This window comes from Pelophylax lessonae (genome assembly GCF_965119305.1).
Source record: "Pelophylax lessonae genome assembly, chromosome: 5".
NCBI classification, from domain to species: domain Eukaryota; kingdom Metazoa; phylum Chordata; class Amphibia; order Anura; family Ranidae; genus Pelophylax; species Pelophylax lessonae.
The window spans coordinates 122,178,582-122,198,483 of NC_138772.1; the positions used below are offsets into that span (position 1 = coordinate 122,178,582).

Here is a 19,902-nt window from a genome sequence, read left to right on the forward strand (position 1 = left end):
TCAAGGAGATTCTGGAGCTGTCTGTCAATGAACGAAATAGAAAAAATGTGTTTTGCCTGCTCACTCATGTATTCTTTAAACATGTATACAGTACTACCGATATTTCGGGGGTATGTAAACATTTGAGCACAACTGTAGATGTGACTAAACAGAGGGTGTGTGTGACCTCTGCAGAAAGCCCACTGCTTCCATATGGAGACCTAGTGTAGCTGCAGCAGGCTGGCAGTGGATGTGCTTTTCTACTTATGCTGTAGCTGTTTTGTGGGAAAAAAAAAAGAACTGTAGGACTTTGAACACCTTTTGATGTACCCGGAATGTATTTAGTGGATTTAAACCAACCATTCAGTTACAGAAACTTTCCCACAGGCACTGAACAGAAGATAAATGTTTCTGGTGCATTAAAGATCACCAGTAGGACTGATCATTCACAGATGACCAAGCAGATACTATCAAAAATATTACTTGGCATACCCTTGACCTTTTAACTTTCCTAAAATACATGTAGAAGGTTTATTTTTTAGTAGTTGAAACAACCATACAAACATACCAATACCCTTTATCTCATACAAGAAAATATATTTGTCTCATGTACCTGAGCTGTTGCTAGTGAATGATATATTCCTTTCTTCTCCATTAATGCCACATGAGTTCCCTGTTCAGCAACAGTCCCATTCTCCAACACTACAATAAGATCTGCTGTCCACACTGTGCTCAGGCGATGCGCAATGACAATTGTTGTGCGACCCTCACTCGCCTAAAAAAATCACATTGGAGTATTCATATATTTTACAATAATAATGCATGTTTTAAAGCGTATAGCAGAATACCAGAATGAGATGGCTCTGGTGGAATTTACCATTCTCTGACCCCTGGGCTGCATACTAGAGTCAAGGTAGGTTTGTTAACCACAGTGAAGGTGAGAAGATTCAACTTGACCATCCAACCAGCAAGTGGAGCTCTTGGTATTTTAGTTTGCTCCTGCTATTTGGCCCAGGAGTCATATATAATAACAATAATTACAAATAAAATATGCAGTCATTTCATATTGTTGTCAAATAAATGCTAAGCTCCTGTAATTAAAAAAAATATTCACCACCCTATTTGACTCATGATCCACAAAGCAGCATTACCTTATCTAGAGCAGACTGTACGATGGATTCACTCTCGGTATCAAGGGCGGAGGTGGCCTCATCCAGCAAGAGTATCCTAGGATTTCGAACCAAGGCTCTAGCAATGGCTACTCTTTGCTTCTGGCCACCACTTAGCTGAGCACCTCTTTCTCCAACCAGGGTTTCAAATTTCTACAGTGTGGAAAAAAATATAAAGTACTAGGCCAGGAAATGCAATCATGTTACAAGATTTACTATAGATAAACATATATGGTAATAAAGATATCTGCCCATACCTAAATGACTTGCATGAATGCTGGGACTGGTGTGACCATTACCAGATGCTGACAATACATGAGTGGTACTAGCATTGTGAAGAGATTGATTTTCTAACAGGTCCAATCAGTTACACAGATTTAGCCTTAAGCAGTGGCTGCAAGCAGTAATTGGCATGGCAAATGATGGCCACCTGTACCCAGAAGGACCTGATCCTAGGTATAGGTAAGTATTTCAACACTAATATTATGCTCCTTACCTTACCTAGCCAGGAACAAGGGGGAAGACAAGGCCTGCTGCAAAGAGGATTTAAAGTCTGATTTAAGCATAGCTAGAATGGTCCAAAAAAATGTTCATTTTAATTTATTGAGAGATACTTACATCAGGAAGGCTCATGATAAAGTCATAAGCATTGGCTTCTTTAGCTGCCTTCTCAATTTCTTCATCAGTCACATTTTCTCGCCCATATCTTATGTTGTTTTTGATGCTTGTTCCAAACAGCACAGGCTCTTGACTGACAACGCCAATCAACTCTCTGTAGTGCCTGACATTCAGACACCGTATATTATGGCTATCAACCAAAATCTGAAAGAAAAAAAAATAACAGAATATGCAGGGAATAAATAGTACTAGATAAGATATCCTCAGTCAATACAAAGTTTTTTAAATGTATAATATGGAAAAAAAAGTGATATATTTACCTCTCCTTCTTGTGGATCATACAGTCTCTGCAGCAGCTGTACTATAGTGCTTTTGCCACATCCACTTTGGCCAACCAGTGCCACTGTTTGCCCAGACTTCACCATCAAATTAAGTCCTTTTAAAACCTGAAGAATTAAAAAATTCAAAATGCTTCCAATTAAAACTAAATCTAAGTTTTGCAAAGTTCAAACTACACCTAATTATTCACATAAAAAAACAAATAAAATGTTAAGATTCACATAACCAAATGTAGCACCCTCCAAGGTATGTGCTAGGATAGTTAGGTAAGTGTAAGTGTGTGTTTTTTCTGTAGCCAGTGTGGCTGTAAACTTGGGTTAGGCAAAAGCATAGTATAGTAAGCCAATACCCAGTGATCTGTGATTGTTTGGTTAGGTCTGATCTGTGTGCTCTGCGTCCTCTGTATCCAGGTAACTTGAGAAGTTTCTGGAACATAGGTGTTCTGGAACATAGGTGTGGAACTATGCATTAATATTGATGCAGCCTTGGCGTATCCCAGAGAGGCAGGCTCTGATGGCATGCTGGGAGACTGTATTTATTCTGGGAGCACACAGAGCTCTGGGTCTTGTCCCAGAGTGGAGGTGTCCAGCCTGAGGTGGGGCACACTGCTCTCTCAGGCACAAGCTGCCACGAGGAGGCCTCAAGTGGGCAATCTGAGGGTAGAATGCTGAGACCCAGGTGCCTGGAAGAAGCTGACTGAGGGGAGCTGTCTTCCATAGATCTGTCTGGTATCACTGGAGGGCATCTCATGAAAGATTAAAAGGGGGCTTCATCTGTCCTTGGGCCTAAGCCAGGACTTCATCATAGCTTGTCCTGAAAGGAAAACCAAGTACTCAGTTGTTCTTATCATTGGAGTATCCCACCACTTCCGTCTTCAAAAAACAACAAAAATAACATTTCCTAGACTGGTCCTTGGAGAACGAGTGAATAAGCTTGTTGTGTGCCTGGTTGTGGGGCAGAAGTTGCTAAGACCTGGACAGCAATTTCTGTGGCTTCTACGGGAGTAGTGCTACACAAAACTAATCAAAGGTATGATGTATTTTTACATAGTTAGACTGGTCCAGACAGGACCAATGCAACTATGTATATACCATATTTGGTCAATCTCCCTGGAAGCTTTTTCTGAATGAATACAAAGGGCTCCCTTACTGAACAAGGTAGAGAGCGTGAAGACACAGCCCCACCTCTCCACCTCATACAATCAGTGAATAATTTTCATTTATTCAGAAAATGCAAACCATTCTCTGAATGGCACATGTGCCGAATAGGTGAGTTTCTGTGTTCCCAATGCACCCAGCCTGGCTGCTTAGCCCCGGCCAGGACATGAAAGCAAGTGGAGATCACTAGAGTAATGGTATCTACTTCAGTGATTTCTAGCTTCCAGGGGCATCGGCCAGGTATGGTATATACATAGTTACATTGGTCCAAGCTGAACCAATGTAACAAAGTGGAAACATACCATGCCTGGAATTCTTCTTTCACTGAGGTACCAGAGCATATTTGCATGGAAGACATTAGCATTGTAAAGCAAGAAATCAATTTTTTTACATTTTCTGGCACTGTAAAGATAGCTGGTGCCCATGGAAGTCTAATACCTATAATATACTGTGAAATCAGTGTTGAGTACAAAAAAAAAAGCCTGATGACTTTACCTGAACATTTGGGTGCGATGGATAACAAAAATGGATATTTACCTTAACATTTGGGCGCGATGGATAACAAAAATGGATATTTCTTAATTCCACATTCCCCTTCATAATATCTGGTCTGTATCCTTCTATTGAAAAGCTATCAATTGCAGATGTCTGGAATTGTCGGACAAAGGCAAAATGTTAACTATCTGCTATAAAGTATATAGTCAGCTTTTTACATTTATTGGGACTTATGGTGGACAGTCTTTGCAAGAAAATTAATTGGGATTCTACAGAGAAGGTATGGTGAAGCTGGGAGACTATATGGGGAGGCTGTGCAGCTCCAACCAGTAAAGGTTTATAAGGAGTGTGGATAGGCGGGTGTATGACTTACAGGGTAGGGAAATACCGTGGGTATGGGGTTATTTATAACTTAACTGTATTAAATTTACCGTTATGGCCCATTCACACCATTGTGTTGCAAAAATGTGCTTTGGTGCACTGTGCTGCGATACAAAAAATGCAGCAGGTATGAAGGTATGATTTTAGGTCATTCAGGTCTGTTAGGCAGCCCATTTAAATAAAAGGATTGCCATAACCCATGCTATTGTGGGACTATTGTGCGACCAGTGTGAATGAGCCTTTATCGTTTAAAGTCATTTTTGCAAATCACAGAGTATAACTATATTAAAGGTATACTACCTGATTTATTTTTTTGGTACTGGTAGACATTTGCACTGCAATACAAAAAATGCAGCAGGTACGACTTTAAGTCATTCACGTAAGTTAGGCAGCCCAATAAAAAAAAATAGGATGCCATAACACGTTAACGTAGAACGTAATGTACATTAATGCATGCATTAAATGCAGCACAACAGACCTGACCAGTGTGAATGGGCCCTTATCCTTTAAAGCAGGCATCACTAAATGGCTGACTGTTGTCTGGACCCAGATTGAGTGACAGTCCAATCTGGACTGTTATGGTCAGGCCACTTGGAAGCCTGGTTTCTCTCTTTTGCCCTGCACCCTTTGAACCCTTTTGCCGGTTCTTCTTCCTCGCCACTGCTGTCATTCTCACAGCAGGGAGCAGAGAGGAAGTCAGGAGGTATGGCAGCTCTGGATGGAGGGCAGAAACTGACCAAGTTAACTTTTTAAGGTAACTAGTAGGTAATTGGTTGCTAGGACACAGGGCAGCCCTAGCAACCAATCACCAGCTTGCTGACATAAAAAGTTGGCCAGCTTCATTCCCCCTATTGAGACCTGCACCTCTTGCCCTCCAGCCTGTGCAGGGTAGGACTGTGAAGGAGATAGGACACTGCTGTAAAGGGAAACGGGGGTTGATGCGAAAGGGACTAGGACACTGCTGGGATGAGGGGGGGGGGGTTGTAGTGAAGGGGGATAGGACACTGCTGTGAAGGGAAAGGGGAGTGGTGTGATGTGAAGGTGGGGGGTCTGAGGACAATGCTGGGAAAGGGGGATATAAAGGAGAGCTGAGAACAATGACGTGAAGGGGGAATATAGTGTAAAGGGGAGCTGAGGACAATGCTGTGAAGGGGTGACTGATGAAGGGGGGGGGGGTGATTTACAATGGAGGGGGGAGCTGTGATAAAAAGAGAAGGATCTTGATTTGAAGAGGACTGTGATGTGGAGGGGGGCTGAGGACACTGATGTAAGAAGGGGACTGTGATGTGGAGGATCTGAGCCATTGCACAAACATGCGATTGGGACCTTGGCTGAAAGAAAGTTTTACTGGCCAGACCTCTTTGAATTTTAATTCAATACCCCTATGGTAAAGTAATCGTTGCAAGAACATACAGTACATAGCTACAGTATATAAAGTTATACTATATGCCTAAATTCAATTCTTTCTTTTTCAGATGTTTTAAGAAATTTCAATGATCAAAATGCTTATAAACTTCGTAAATCAGCAACACTGCAAAATGAAAGGTCAAAATGAATTATTGTAATTCAGTACAGAGCAGGTGTCAGGACACTTTAGAAATGTTGACCTGTTTTTGGTGAATACCTTGATCAGATGCTTGGAATTACGATGCAAATTCATTCTTTGGCTGGACTTGTACAAATGACCTTGCTGTGGCGCAACAGACTAAAATATGCAACTTTCCAGATGCTGTAGGTTTATTTACTCTGTTGTTGCTAAATTCTCTTTTGACTATATACTCTATATAAAACAGACCATAATGGTTTCATTGACCACTGTTGCCCTGGTGAATCGTTAATTTTGATCAATGAATCACTATTGACACTATTGTATGGAAATCAACCACATCTGATCCTGCTTGCTTCATATATACAGTGTGTGTGAATATTCACCTCTTGCAAAACCTTAATAACTCAAGCAAAAAGAGGAAGAATGCTGGCAAATGTGGTTGGATTTGGGCATGGAAATTCTGTGATTTTAGTGCAGCCATAGGAAAGAAGGTTCCCTTTTTTCTAGAGAATAGGGAAAGCTGCCAAGTCACTGACTGGATTATCTAGCATACTAAAAAAAACTTTCAGCTGTCCTTCACGCATACTCACATGCTGTGTCCCATGCAAAGCCCAGTTATTACCACTATATACTTGGTCAAATTGCTACCAAAATTATCAAAATAGCATGAATAATCCAATTTGTTATGCATTACCTGATCAATTACTTTAAATATACCAAATGCTGCCCCTCTTGCTATAGAAAAGGCTTCAAGGTGGGAAAATGCTTGGCCAATACAATAGCTGCTTATCACAACACTGAAGAAAACCTGTCAGAGAAAGAAAGCCCAATATAATAATAACAATAATAACTTAACAGTTCTCTATCAATGTGTCAAAACTTGTAATACAACCTTTGTGTGGCATTAATTATATTGAACTAAAAAAACTGTGCTTAAATTACGGCCTTCATCTTTTACTGGTCAGACTTCAGTGCTGAAAGCCGCTTGCCAGGAACTGTGCGTCACTGCTTTCATGGATATGAATAACAATAATATTAATACAATTCCTCACAACATAAATTAGACCATGTGTATTTGAAAGAACAGTTAGAAAGTACCAAACAGGATCCAGAATAAATAATATCATTGTCAGCACTTCAGAACACAATTTTCTCTGAGGCAATAATACTTTATTTTTATTTTTTAAGGGCCTAAATCTATCTGTAAATAAACCTACAGTAATTCTGATATGGCAACAAGGGGTCAGAAAAGTGTTTTACAGTTGATATGGTCTAAATATCTCCCTGTTATTGAATCATTATCTCAAACAGATTCAAGATTAAATTAATTAAAGAGTCCATTAATTAATATTCATCCACTACAACCTTAAAAAAAGTTTGGGCTACAAATGCACTGCAAGTTTTGGATAGAGTAGGATAAGGTTAAACCCCCTGTCAGTTTACTTTTTGAAGTTTGTGTACCATTGGGGAAATTAGCCTTTACAGGCAGTCCCCGGGTTACAAACAAGATAGGGTCTGTAGGTTTGTTCTTAAGTTGAATTTGTTTGTAAGTTGGAACAGGTACATTTTTTTGAGTGTAGCTTCAGCCAAAAAAAAAACATTTTTATGTTTTTTGGATAGCATAGGGAAAGGGTATTACAACCCCTGCAATGTTTGTTTTGCTGTCTGTGCCCCTGTTCAGAAGATTGCCCCTCACTTTCTGTCCCTGTGACAATTGGATTTTGAAAATTTTGGATTGTTGTGGAAACAAGGATTTGTGATAAAGCTTTAGAGGAGACACCTTTTTCCCATGATAACTCTTGCAGGAGTGAATTTCCCTTCCTAGGGGAGATTTCCTCTCACTTCCTGTTGTCTCCCTGTTTGTAAGTAGGAGTCGTTTGTAAGTCGGATGTTTGTAACCCGGGGACCGCCTGTACTTTCCCAGAGATGCAGCAGGAAGTTAAAGGGAATCTCCTAAAGTGAGGGAAATCCCCTCTTAGACAGTAGTTCCCAGAACAGTTGTTCACATTGGGCTATTTCCCTTATAGTTGTCTGAGGACAACTATAAAATTCCGCCTTTTCCCCTTTTTTGTTTCAGTAACATGGTTATCAGTATAAAAAGAGGTGAATCTTCTTATGAATCCTCCGAAGATTCACAATTAAAATGGATGTTTCTGTAGCCCATTACTGCAGCAGAGGCCACAATATAAAGGATCTCAAAAAATGTTGAATCACAGAAAGAGACTGGAATGGGAACACAAATTAAAGCAAAAAATCAGAACACTGGACAATGGTCTAAATAGGAACAAAATGTTAATCTTCTCGAAAAAGCCTTATTCTTTCAAGCATTTGAATAAAAGGTCAAAATTACAGTTCAAAGGGACTCAAAGAGATTATAAAAAATGTTATTGCCTCTATAGACATCTCAAAGGTTCTGTCATTTGAGGTGCTAATTGTTTTTTATTTTTGGGTCAATTAGCCCAGTAACACTTCAAAATTCTGATCAAAATAATGGAATTTTTGTAAAATCTTACCTGTAAAATTCCTTTCTCTGAGTCCTCCGACAGTCGCTGCCTCCTCTAAGTCATCACTGTTGGGTATTGACTTCCGCTCCGCAGGAGTAGCTAGGCATAAAGACTTAGTCAAAAGAACAAAGGCATTTGCATATACACACCCATGGGGGCTGTCCCATCTGGTCAATACCCCCCTGCAGTGACCACTCCCAATTCAGTTTGGTAGCATAGCAGTAGGTAATAAGAACCCCAAAAGAGGGGCGGGGGCGGCGACTGTCGGAGGACTCAGAGAAAGGAATTTTACAGGTAAGATTTTACAAAAATTCAGTTTTCTCTTACGTCCTCCGACAGTCGCCGCCTCCTCTAAGCCATCACAGTTGGGATGTCCCAAAGCAGTATAGACATGAGGGGTGGGAGACGCAACCGGAGAAAAGGCAACGCAGTACCCACATCAGAGAAAGGAACCTTACATGCACAGTAAAAGAACCTTCTGGGCAACAGAAAAAAACAATGCTCAACAGGAGCAACAGCCCAGGGAAGCAAATACCAACAGCCAGGGACCCAGAAAAAAAACAAGGGTCCATTATGGCACTGCCGCACTGAGAACCTTGCGGCCAAAGGAGGCATCAGCTGATGCCAGAACATCTACTTTGTAGAATTTGGAAAAAGTGTGCACCGGCGGCCAAGTCGCAGCCTTGCACACCTGTGCCACCGAGGCCCAATCCCAATAGGCCCAGGACGCACTCACAGATCTGGTAGAGTGCGCCTTAACAGTGAAGGGTGAAACCCGTTCCTTCAAGATGTAAGCCTGTTCAATGGTCTGTCTGATCCATTTGGCAATAGTCGCTGCGTATGCAGCCATGCCCTTCCGAGGTCCCTCAGGAAGGACAAAGAGGGAATCCGTTTTCCGAAAGGATTCCGTAGACGACAGGTAAACCCTGATCACCCTGACAACATCCAAGGAGTGCAGAGCAACCTCCTTAGGATGCTTAGGCTTCGTACAAGCGAAGGCAGGACAATGTCCTCATTAATGTGGAGACCACCTTAGGAAGAAAGGAGGGATGCGGACGCAAAACCAACTTATCCCAGTGAATCACCAAGTATGGAGAACGGCAAGATAACGCTGCCAGTTCCGACACCCTGTGAGCCGAAGTGATCGCCACCAAAAAGGCAACCTTCTTAGACAGCAGAGGCAACGATATATCCCGAATGTTTTAAAAGGGAGCACGCTGTAACACGGACAGAACCAAGTTCAAGTCCCATGGAGGTAAAGGCTCCCTCCGGGGAGGGGCCAAATGTCGCACACCTTGAATGCGAACCAGAGAATGGGACGCCACAGGCCGTTGGAAAAGAATAGCCAGTGCAGACACATGGCCCTTGATCGTGGCCAGCGCCAGGCGCTGGTCCACACCAGACTGGAGGAAGGCCAAAACTCTCGACACCGAGTACGAGCGAGGGGAGAACCCCCTGGACTCACACCAGGCGAAATAAGCCTTCCAGGTACGGTAATATATTTTACCAGAGGAGGTTTTTCTAGCCCTGACAAGGGTAGGAATGACCTCAGAGGAGAGACCCCTGTCCCTCAGGACCTGGGTCTCAACAGCCAGGCCGTTAAAGCCAGCGACTGTAAAGCAGGATGGAAGATCGGACCCTGAGACAGGAGATCTTCCCGCAGAGGCAATCGCCACAGAGGCGCCACTGCCAGGTGAACAACATTGCGTGGAAAAAAATATACCTAAGGGTAGGTATATAACCTGCGCCAAGGAGGGATCTAATAAGTGATTTGAAAGAACCTAGTCCTATGGTGAGTGATAAATTGTGACTTCAGTTATGTGAAAGTGTAACACCTCAGTATTGATCAATAAATTGAATAAATATATATAAATAATTGTAAACAAATGAATGTTCTAAATATCTGTGGTAGCAGCTGCTATAGAAAGTGCTAGTGCAGAATGTGGAAGAAATAATCAATAAAAATCGATTACCTATAGCGCTTGCTGTGATAAATAATGAATAAATATACGTTAAAATTATATAAAACAATAATCCGTGAAAAAATCTATAAACGTATGATAAGTAAAATAAGCGATCAAGTCCGTATGTGAGAATAAATATGTGTAAATAAATAGCAAATAGTCCAATATAAAATGTAAATTCCAGAACAGTTAATAAATAGATAAAGTGCCGATATTCCTTCTTTTCTTCTTCCCAATATTTTGTGACCCTTCACCGTGAAGAATAAGTGAAATTCAGACTCACCAGAAGACGTGGGTCCTGTATGCCTTACGGCATCAGGACCTACCTTGCTTTGGAGACAATCTCCAAATACAGGGACGTCCCTCCTGGCGGACCCGGATAACCCTTCCCTGGTCCCGATAACGTTGCTGGCTCACTTCAGGGGGTTCCAGCACAGCTCAGCAGATCGGTGGTCCTCCTATGTAGGGGTAGCTCCAGCCACGGGGTATAAGGGACAAAAAGAAACTCGGATAGTGCAATATTGTACACCTCTGAAGACGTCTAGCCAATGACGAAACGCGTTAGCTGGAACGCACGTTGTGACGTCATACGGCGCTCGGTGGAACGCAATCCAGAAGTACCGCTCTCCACTGTTTAACCCACGTGTATGACGGCGCGTCTGCATATGCATGGATTGTTTCTTTCGTTGGTTTATCACACCAGTTAGGATTCTATCACCATTTGATCGTTTGTAGTGGCTTTTATTCAACTTTGCATCTATTTATTTTTGGGACTGCATGTATTTTGGAGTGAACCGGGAGTGTGCAATAAAAAATCTGTTTCACATACAATATTGCACTATCCGAGTTTCTTTTATACCCCGTGGCTGGAGCTACCCCTACATAGGAGGACCACCGATCTGCTGAGCTGTGCTGGAACCCCCTGAAGTGAGCCAGCAACGTTATCGGTACCAGGGAAGGGTTATCCGGGTCCGCCAGGAGGGACGTCCCTGTATCTGGAGATTGTCTCCAAAGCAAGGTAGGTCCTGATGCCGTAAGGCATACAGGACCCACGTCTTCTGGTGAGTCTGAATTTCACTTATTCTTCACGGTGAAGGGTCACAAAATATTGGGAAGAAGAAAAGAAGGAATATCGGCACTTTATCTATTTATTAACTGTTCTGGAATTTACATTTTATATTGGACTATTTGCTATTTATTTACACATATTTATTCTCACATACAGACTTGATCGCTTATTTTACTTATCATACGTTTATAGATTTTTTCACGGATTATTGTTTTATATAATTTTAACGTATATTTATTCATTATTTATCACAGCAAGCGCTATAGGTAATCGATTTTTATTGATTATTTCTTCCACGAACAACATTGCGTACCAGGACCGGCGTGGCCAGTCCGGAGCCACCAGAATCACCAGGTTCGGTTTCGAGGCTAACCTGCGGAGGAACCTGGATAGCAACCGAATCAGAGGAAAGACCTACATCAGACGATACTGATGCCAAGGGGCCACTAACGCATCCGAGGCGTCCGCCAGCGGATCGCGCGTACTTGCCACGAACCTTTCCACCTATCGGCTAAGCCGAGATGCGAACAGATCCACGTCCGGGGATCCCCACTTCGCACACAGCATTCGGAAGACCTCCGGGTGTAGGGACCATTCCCCCTGGTCCAGGGTCTGGCGGCTCAGATAGTCGGCCTGCCAATTTTCCACACCCGGAATGTGAACTGCTGAGATCGCCGGGACATGAGTCTCGGCCCAAGACAGAATGTTGGTCATCTCCCAGGCCGCCCAAGCACTCCTGGTGCCCCCTTGGTGGTTGATGTAAGCCATCGTGGTAGCATTGTCCGTCTGTACCCGGACAGGAACGGCCCCGAAGACAGTCCGACCACTGGAAGAGACAGAGTTTTATCGCTCGCAATTCCAGCACATTTATCGGGAGGGAGGACTCCTCCTCCGACCATGTGCCCTGGGCAGACAGGTTGCCCAGGACTCCACCCCAGCCCGACAGGCTGGCATCCGTGGTAATCACCGTCCATACCAACGGACGGAAGGACTTGCCTTCCGCCACCGACGGGGACTGGAGCCACCACAGAAGAGCCAATCTGGTCCGACGACTCAATGAGACACTCAGATCCAGGGACTGAGGCAGTCTGTCACACCTGGCCAGGATCTCCGCCTGGAGAGCCCGCGTGTGAAACTGAGCAAAGGGTATCGCCTCGAAGGCCGACACCATCAACCCCAGGCCCCGCATACAGGTCCTGAGTGACGAGGACAGGTGGTCCCTGAGGGACCTGAGCTCGTCCTGCAAGGTCCGGAGCTTGTCCTCCGACAGAACACCTTTGCCTGAGCAGAGTCCAGAATCATTCCCATATAGGGAATAGGACCCACTTTGCCCCCCTTCCTGGGCACCACGAACAGATTGGAATAAAATCCCCGAAACCTGTCCCGATGAGGCACACGGGACAATCACCCCCTGAGCAAGAAGGTCCTACACTGCTTGATGCAGGTCCTGTCGACGCCCAGGAGGCAAGCGAAGCTTTGAGGGAAAGAATCTGCCCGCCGGCCGGGAAAGGAATTTGATCTCGTATCCTGATCGAATGATTTCCTGAACCCACCTGTCCGATATCTGGAGCAGCTAAGGTCGGGGGAAACCGTGCAAGCGTCCCCCCACCCCTGAAACGGGTGAGGGTGCCCCTTGAGGCAGAGTCGGACTGACCAGCCGAGCCGGTATTGCCCGACTCCTGCTTGCCCGCCCAGGGCTTCTTCTGGCTCCCCTGGGCCTTGAAGGGCTTGCCCTTGGATTGGTTGCGAAAGGTACGAAAGGACCCCTGAGTGGATCGAGACGCAGAACCCCGCTTGCCACGAAAGGACTTGTTCTTCGGGTTCTGGGGCAGCAAGGTGCTCTTGCCCCCCGTGACGCCTTTCACCAGGGTATCCAACGCCTCGCCAAAAAGGCGAGAACCAGCATATGGAAAATCAATAACTGTTTTCCGCGAGGACTGGTCAGCTGACCAGCTCTTCAGCCATATCAGTCGCCGGTTAAGTACCGAGACACTAGACAGGCGTGCTACTAAAGGGGCCTCATTTCCAGCCGGGCAGGCGAAACATCATCAGACACGAGGTTGCTCCTAAGCACCTTCGTCCAATCAGCCACCGCCTGAGCCACCAAAACGGACGTGAAAACGGGTCTGAGCAACGAGCCCGCCACCGTATAAGAATGGCGGGCCAGAGACTCCAACCGCCGGTCCGTGGGATCCCGGAAAACCGGGGTATCCTCAGAAGGAACCAAGGTAGCCTTGTTTAACACGGCCACAGTGTGATCTACCTGAGGAGGCACACACCATCGTGATTCCGTAGCCGGTGCAAAAGGATAAAGAAATTTGAACCGACTAGGCACCAGGATTGGACGTTTTAACGTGCGCCACATTTCATTAACAGTGTAATGAAACTCAGCTGGGCAGGGAAAAACATGCGCCAACTTGCGGGTCCTGTGCATCCCAAATGAGGACACAATGCCCGGAGGACAGGGCTCATCCTCCAAATGTAGTGTTTTCTTAACAGAAACAATTAATTCATCCATGGTCGCCCGCTCTTCAGGCGACCCCGGGGAAGAGGTATCAACCCCTTCCACCTCTGCCTCCCCCTCAGACCCCAGCAGGTCCAAGGATGAGCGAGACCCTGAAAAGGGCACGCTCGCAGCAGCAGCAGCCATATCACCATCTGAATCAGAGGAGAGAGACAATCTGGGCCTCTTTTTAGCAGCACGTTCAGCCATCAGCATTTCCATGTTTGACACCAAGGTCGCCACTACATCGGCCAAATCAGGTCTCAGATGGGCCACAGGCGAACTGGGGACCCCCACCAGAGCTGGGGGGAATTGTCTGTCCTGAGAATCCATTCCTCAAGGTGACAAAAAACAACAGTGCAATAAAGTTAGTACTGTCCCTTTAAGAGCGCCGCGGAGTGCGCAGCCCACCGCTTCAGCTACAGTGACAAAGACCCCCAAACAGGAGAGAAAAAAAAACTGAGCCAGAAATGACAATACAGAAAGATATTGAGAGCAATAACCTGCAGAGCCCCACAGAGTGTTGCCACCGAGTGTCCTGCTTCAGAGGAAAAGGAAGTAGGGCTGGGCGATATGGCTGAAAACTGTATCACGATATCAGTGTTTCATATTGGTCGATATCGATATATATTGATATTTTTTATTACTCATTTAAAATAAGGACCCTAGGGTGAGAATGCAGGGTACTGGCATGGTGCAGGAGAATGTTGGGCACTGGCATGGTGCAGGAGAATGCAGGGTGACTGGCATGGTGCAGGAGAATGCAGGGTGACTGGCATGGTGCAGGAGAATGCAGGGTGGCTGGCGTGGTGCAGGAGAATGCAGGGTGGCTGGCATGGTGCAGGAGAATGCAGGGTGACTGGCATGGTGCAGGAGAATGCAGGGTGACTGGCATGTTGCAGGAGAATGCAGGGTGACTGGCATGTTGCAGGAGAAAGCAGGGTGACTGGCATGGTGCAGGAGAATGCAGGGTGGCTGGCATGGTGCAGGAGAATGCAGGGTGACTGGCATGGTGCAGGAGAATGCAGGGTGGCTGGCATGGTGCAGGAGAATGCAGGGTGACTGGCATGGTGCAGGAGAATGCAGGGTGGCTGGCATGGTGCAGGAGAATGCAGGGTGACTGGCATGGTGCAGGAGAATGCAGGGTGGCTGGCATGGTGCAGGAGAATGCAGGGTGACTGGCATGGTGCAGGAGAATGCAGGGTGACTGGCATGGTGCAGGAGAATGCAGGGTGACTGGCATGGTGCAGGAGAATGCAGGGTACTGGCATGGTACAAGAGGATCCGGGGTTGTGGGCATACTAAAGGAGATGCAGTGCTGTGGGCATGGTACAGGTAGACTATGCCCGCAGCACTGCATCCCTTGTAGTGTGCCCGCAGCCCTGCATAACGGCAGGTAGTGAAGCTGTTTCACTTACCTGTTCCAGAGGCGCCTTCGTTTTAAAAATGGCGCCGCCCGGCGCCGATACGTCATTGCGCACGCGCCACCTCAGCTCGTGTAATTTCGGCTATTCCCGGCCTCTCCCGAGCGGCGGTGGCGCGTGCGCAATGACGTGTTGGCGCCGGGCGGCGCCATTTTTAAAAGTTTAAACCCGTCGGAGCGGACTTTTCGATTTATCGTTCAAGTTTTCCTATTGCTATCGAGCACGGGACTATCGCGATACCTATCGGTATCGTTTTATCACCCAGCCCTAAAAGGAAGTGCTGCTAGAGTAGGCTGAACTTATAGGCTGCATGACCCAGGGAAAATGGCTGCCCCATTAGATTGCATGGGAGGCTCCGCCAAAATGGCCACCGGACATGCGGTCGGAACGATCGTTCGGTTAACGCAAAATGGCGGCGGATGGCGCCAAAAAACAGCATGTAGAATGCCCATAGAGAAGCCAAACATGCCTGCCCATACCTAAAATGGCGGACCGCGCGGATTTACCCCGCTGCGGCCGCCACACACACAGTCTGCACCCCCAACCAGCACCGAAGTGACGCAGGGAAGGGGACCCCAAAAACATACAGCACCGCATCGCATGCACAAGCGATCCCCACAGGGACCGCATCAGGGAGTCACACAGGTACAGACATGGGGGACACACAGCAACACAGGACTGCCACCCCAGACAGAGGCCCCACACAGAAGTACTTGCCTGTACCAGATGGCGTGGGGTGCCTCTATGAACGGAAAGCCGCTGTCCTCACATGACAGGGAGTGCCGTTTGCCAGGGACATGACACTGCAGCATCGCAGATGTGTCCTGTGAGGTAGCCACCTCACGGCTGCATCCCTGCTGCGAACAGGGATGGGTCGTTCATAGTGCCAGGGCAAACCATAGCCGAACGCTCGATGGCGGGCTGGAGGTCCATCTGACCCTCTGCCCTGGGGAACTAGGGTGGTCAGTCCGAATCCCAGCACCGCATGATCCATCTTTATCCGAAGAATCAACTAAAACTAAAGCTGACAACATAAACAGCTAGTAAAGTAAGAGAAAACTGACATTTTCAAAAGAAAATCAAATAAAAAAGATTAGATAGGCTGAGAATGTAGCCCCAGCACAGGGAAGCCTAACTACTTCTGACGCTAGGCAGATTAAAACTGAGTTGGGAGTGGTCACTGCAGGGGGGTATTGACCAGATGGGACAGCCCCCATGGGTGTGTATATGCAAATGCCTTTGTTCTTTTGACTAAGTCTTTATGCCTAGCTACTCCTGCGGAGCGGAAGTCAATACCCAACAGTGATGACTTAGAGGAGGCGGCGACTGTCGGAGGACGTAAGAGAAAAACTGAATTTTTGTAAAATCTTACCTGTAAAATTCCTTTCTCTGAGTCCTCCTACAGGTAAGATTTTACAAAAATTCCGTTTTCTCTTACGTCCTCCGACAGTCGCCGCCTCCTCTAAGTCATCACAATTGGGATGTCCCAAAGCAGTATAGACATGAGGGGTAGGAGACGCAACCGTAGAAAAGGCAACGCAGTACCCATTCAGGGAAAGGAATCTTACACGCACTGTAAGAACCAACTGGGCAACAGCAACAAACAATGCTCAACAGGAGCAACAGCCCAGGAAAGCAAATGCCAACAGCCAGGGACCCAGGAAAAAACCAAGGGTCCATCATGGCACAGCCGCACTGAGAACTTTGCGGCCAAAGGAAGCATCAGCTGATGCCAGAACGTCTACTTTGTAGAACTCGGAAAAAGTGTGCACCGACGACCAAGTCGCTGCCTTGCACACCTGGGCCACCGAGGCCCGATGCCAATAGGCCCAGGAAGTACTCAAAGACCTGGTAGAGTGCGCCTTAACAGGGAAGGGCGGAACCCGTTCCTTCAAGGCGTAAGCCTGCTCAATGGTCTGTCTGATCCATTTGGCAATAGTTGCTGCGGACGCAGCCATGCCCTTCCGAGGTCCCTCAGGAAGGACAAAGAGGGAATTGGTTTTCCGAAAGGATTCCGTAGACTTCAGGTAAACCCTGATCGCCCTAACAACATCCAAGGAATGCAAGACAATCTCCTTTGGATGTTTAGGCTTCGTACAAAGCGAAGGCAGGACAATGTCCTCATTAAGGTGATAATCAGAGATCACCTTGGGAAGGAAGGATGGGGGTGGTCGCAAAACCACCTTATCCCTGTGAATTATCAAGTAAGGGGAACGGCAAAACAACGCCGCCAGCTCCGACACTCTACGAGCCGAAGTGATCGCCACAAGAAAAGCAACCTTTTTCGACAGCAGAGGCAACAATATCTCCCTGATATTCTCGAAGGGAGCACGCTGCAAAGCGGACAGGACCAAATTCAAGTCCCATGGAGGTAAAGGCTCCTTCCTAGGAGGAGCCAAATGTCGCACACCTTGAATGAAGGTGCGCACCAAGGAATGAGACGCCACAGGGCGTTGGAAAAGGACCGCCAGTGCTGACACCTGGCGCTGATCCACTCCAGACTGGAGGAAAGCCAAGATTCTCGACACCGAGTAAGAACGAGGTGAAAACCCCCTGGACTCACACCAGGTGAAGTAGGCCTTCCAGGTACGGTAATAGATCTTACCAGAGGAAGATTTCCTAGCCTTGATCAGGGTAGGAATAACCTCAGGAGATAGACCCTTGTCCTTCAAGACCTGGGTCTCAACAGCCAGGCCGTTAAAGCCAGCGACCGTAAAGCAGGGTGGAAGATCGGACCTTGAGACAGAAGATCTTCCCGCAGAGGCAGGCGCCACGAAGGTGCCACTGCCAGGTGAACAACGTCGGCGTACCAGGACCGGCGAGGCCAGTCCGGTGCCACCAGAATCACCATGTGCGGTTCCGAGGCCAATCTGAGAAGGAACCGGGATAGTAACTGAATCGGAGGAAAGGCGTACATCAGACGATACTGATGCCAAGGGGCCACCAACGCATCCGAGGTGTCCACCAACGGATCGCGTGTTCTTGCTTTCCACCTTTCGGTTTAACCGGGATGCGAACAGATCCACATCTGGGGATCCCCACCTCGCACACAGCATCTGAAAGACCTCCGGGTGTAGGGACCATTCCCCCTAGTCCAGGGTCTGGCGGCTCAGATATTCGGCCTGCCAATTGTCTACACCCGGAATGTGAACTGCCGAGATCGCCGGGACATGAGTCTCGGCCCAAGACAGAATGTCGGTCACCTCCCGGGCCGCTCGAGCACTCCTGGTGCCCCCTTGGTGGTTGATGTAAGCCACCGCGGTAGCATTGTCCGTCTGTACACGAACAGGCAGGTCCTGGAGACGGTCCGACCACTGGAAGAGACAGAGTTTTATTGCTCTTAGTTCCAGCACATTTATCGGGAGGGAGGATTCCTCCTCTGACCAAGTGCCCTGGGCAGACAGGTTGTCCAGGACTCCACCCCAGCCCAACAGGCTGGCGTCCGTGGTAACCACTGTCCACACCACCGGGCGGAAGGACTTGCCTTCTGTTACCGCCGGGGACTGGATCCACCACAATCTGGTCTGGCGACTCAAGGAGACCTCCAGATCCAAGGACTGAGGAAGTCTGTCCCACCTGGCCAGGATCTCCGTCTGGAGAGCCCGCGTGTGGAACTGGGCAAAGGGAATCGCCTCGAAGGCCGACACCATCAACCCCAGGCCCCGCATGCAGGTCCTGAGTGACGAGGACGGATTGTCCCTGAGGGACCTGAGTTCGCCACGCAAAGTCTGGAGCTTGTCCTCCGGCAAGAACACCTTTGCCTGAGCAGAGTCCAGAACCATTCCCAGATAGGGAAGGCGAAGCGACGGAGACAACGCTGATTTCTGAACGTTAATGGTCCATCCGAACTCCTGAAGCGTCTGTACCGTGATGGACAGGTCGCGCACAAGGTCCTGGCTTGCCCTCGATCTCAGAAGCAGATCGTCCAGGTACCCCAGGACCGCAATGCCCTGGGCCCGTAGCAGGCCCAGAACCGGTGCCAACACCTTGGTGAAGACCCTTGGAGCCGAAGCGAGACCGAAAGGTAACGCCACAAACTGGTAGTGGTCCTCTGCGATAGCAAACCGAAGGTACCGCTGATGACCCTCGAAAATTGGGATGTGCAGGTACGCATCCTTCAGATCTATCGAAGCCAGGAATTCTCCAGGACTCAAGGAGGCCACAACCGAACGGAGAGACTCCATTCGAAACTTTCGAACACGCACGAAGCGGTTCAGTGCTTTCAGGTCCAGAATAGGACGCACTTTGCCCTCCTTCCTGGGCACAGTGAACAGATTCGAATAAAACCCCCGAAACCTGTCCCGGCTGAGGCACCGGGACAATCACTCCCTGAGCAAGCAGGTCCTGCACCGCCTGATGCAAATCCTGCAGACGCCCCGGAAGCAGATGAAGATTGGAGGGAAAGAATCTGTCCGCCAGCCTGGAAAGGAATTAGATCTTGTAACCTGATCGAACGATTTCCTGGACCCACATGTCCGATACCCAGAGCAGCCAAGGTTGAAGGAAACCGCGCAAACATCCCCCCACCCCTGAAATGGGTGAGGGCGCCCCTTCAGGCAGAGGCGGATTGTCACGCCGAGCCGGCGTTGCCGGTCTTCTGCTTACCCGCCCAGGGTAAGGACTTGTTCTTCGGGTTCTGGGGTAGCATAGTGCTCTTGCCCCCCGTGACACCCTTCACCAGGGTATCCAATGCCTCGCCTAAAAGGCGAGAGCCAGCATAGGGGAAATCAGCAACCGTTTTCCGTGAGGAC

At 47.5% G+C, this 19,902-nt stretch overlaps 1 protein-coding gene across 3 annotated transcripts in view; it reads right to left on the minus strand.

The window, feature by feature from the left end:
* LOC309555492 (ATP-binding cassette sub-family B member 5-like) overlaps positions 1-19,902 on the minus strand; it is a 301,162-nt gene that overhangs the window by 233,725 nt on the left and 47,535 nt on the right. For all 3 annotated transcript variants that reach the window (XR_014225273.1, XM_082257527.1, XM_082257528.1), the window contains exons 9-14: positions 6,382-6,495; positions 3,800-3,910; positions 2,087-2,212; positions 1,767-1,970; positions 1,131-1,301; positions 593-754 (exon numbers count right to left, since the gene is read on the minus strand). Coding sequence is in view for 2 of the 3 variants with exons in the window: in XM_082257527.1 (XP_082113653.1) it covers positions 593-754; positions 1,131-1,301; positions 1,767-1,970; positions 2,087-2,212; positions 3,800-3,910; positions 6,382-6,495 (888 nt within the window). In the remaining variant the exon portion in view is untranslated. The remainder of the gene's footprint in view (positions 1-592; positions 755-1,130; positions 1,302-1,766; positions 1,971-2,086; positions 2,213-3,799; positions 3,911-6,381; positions 6,496-19,902) is intronic.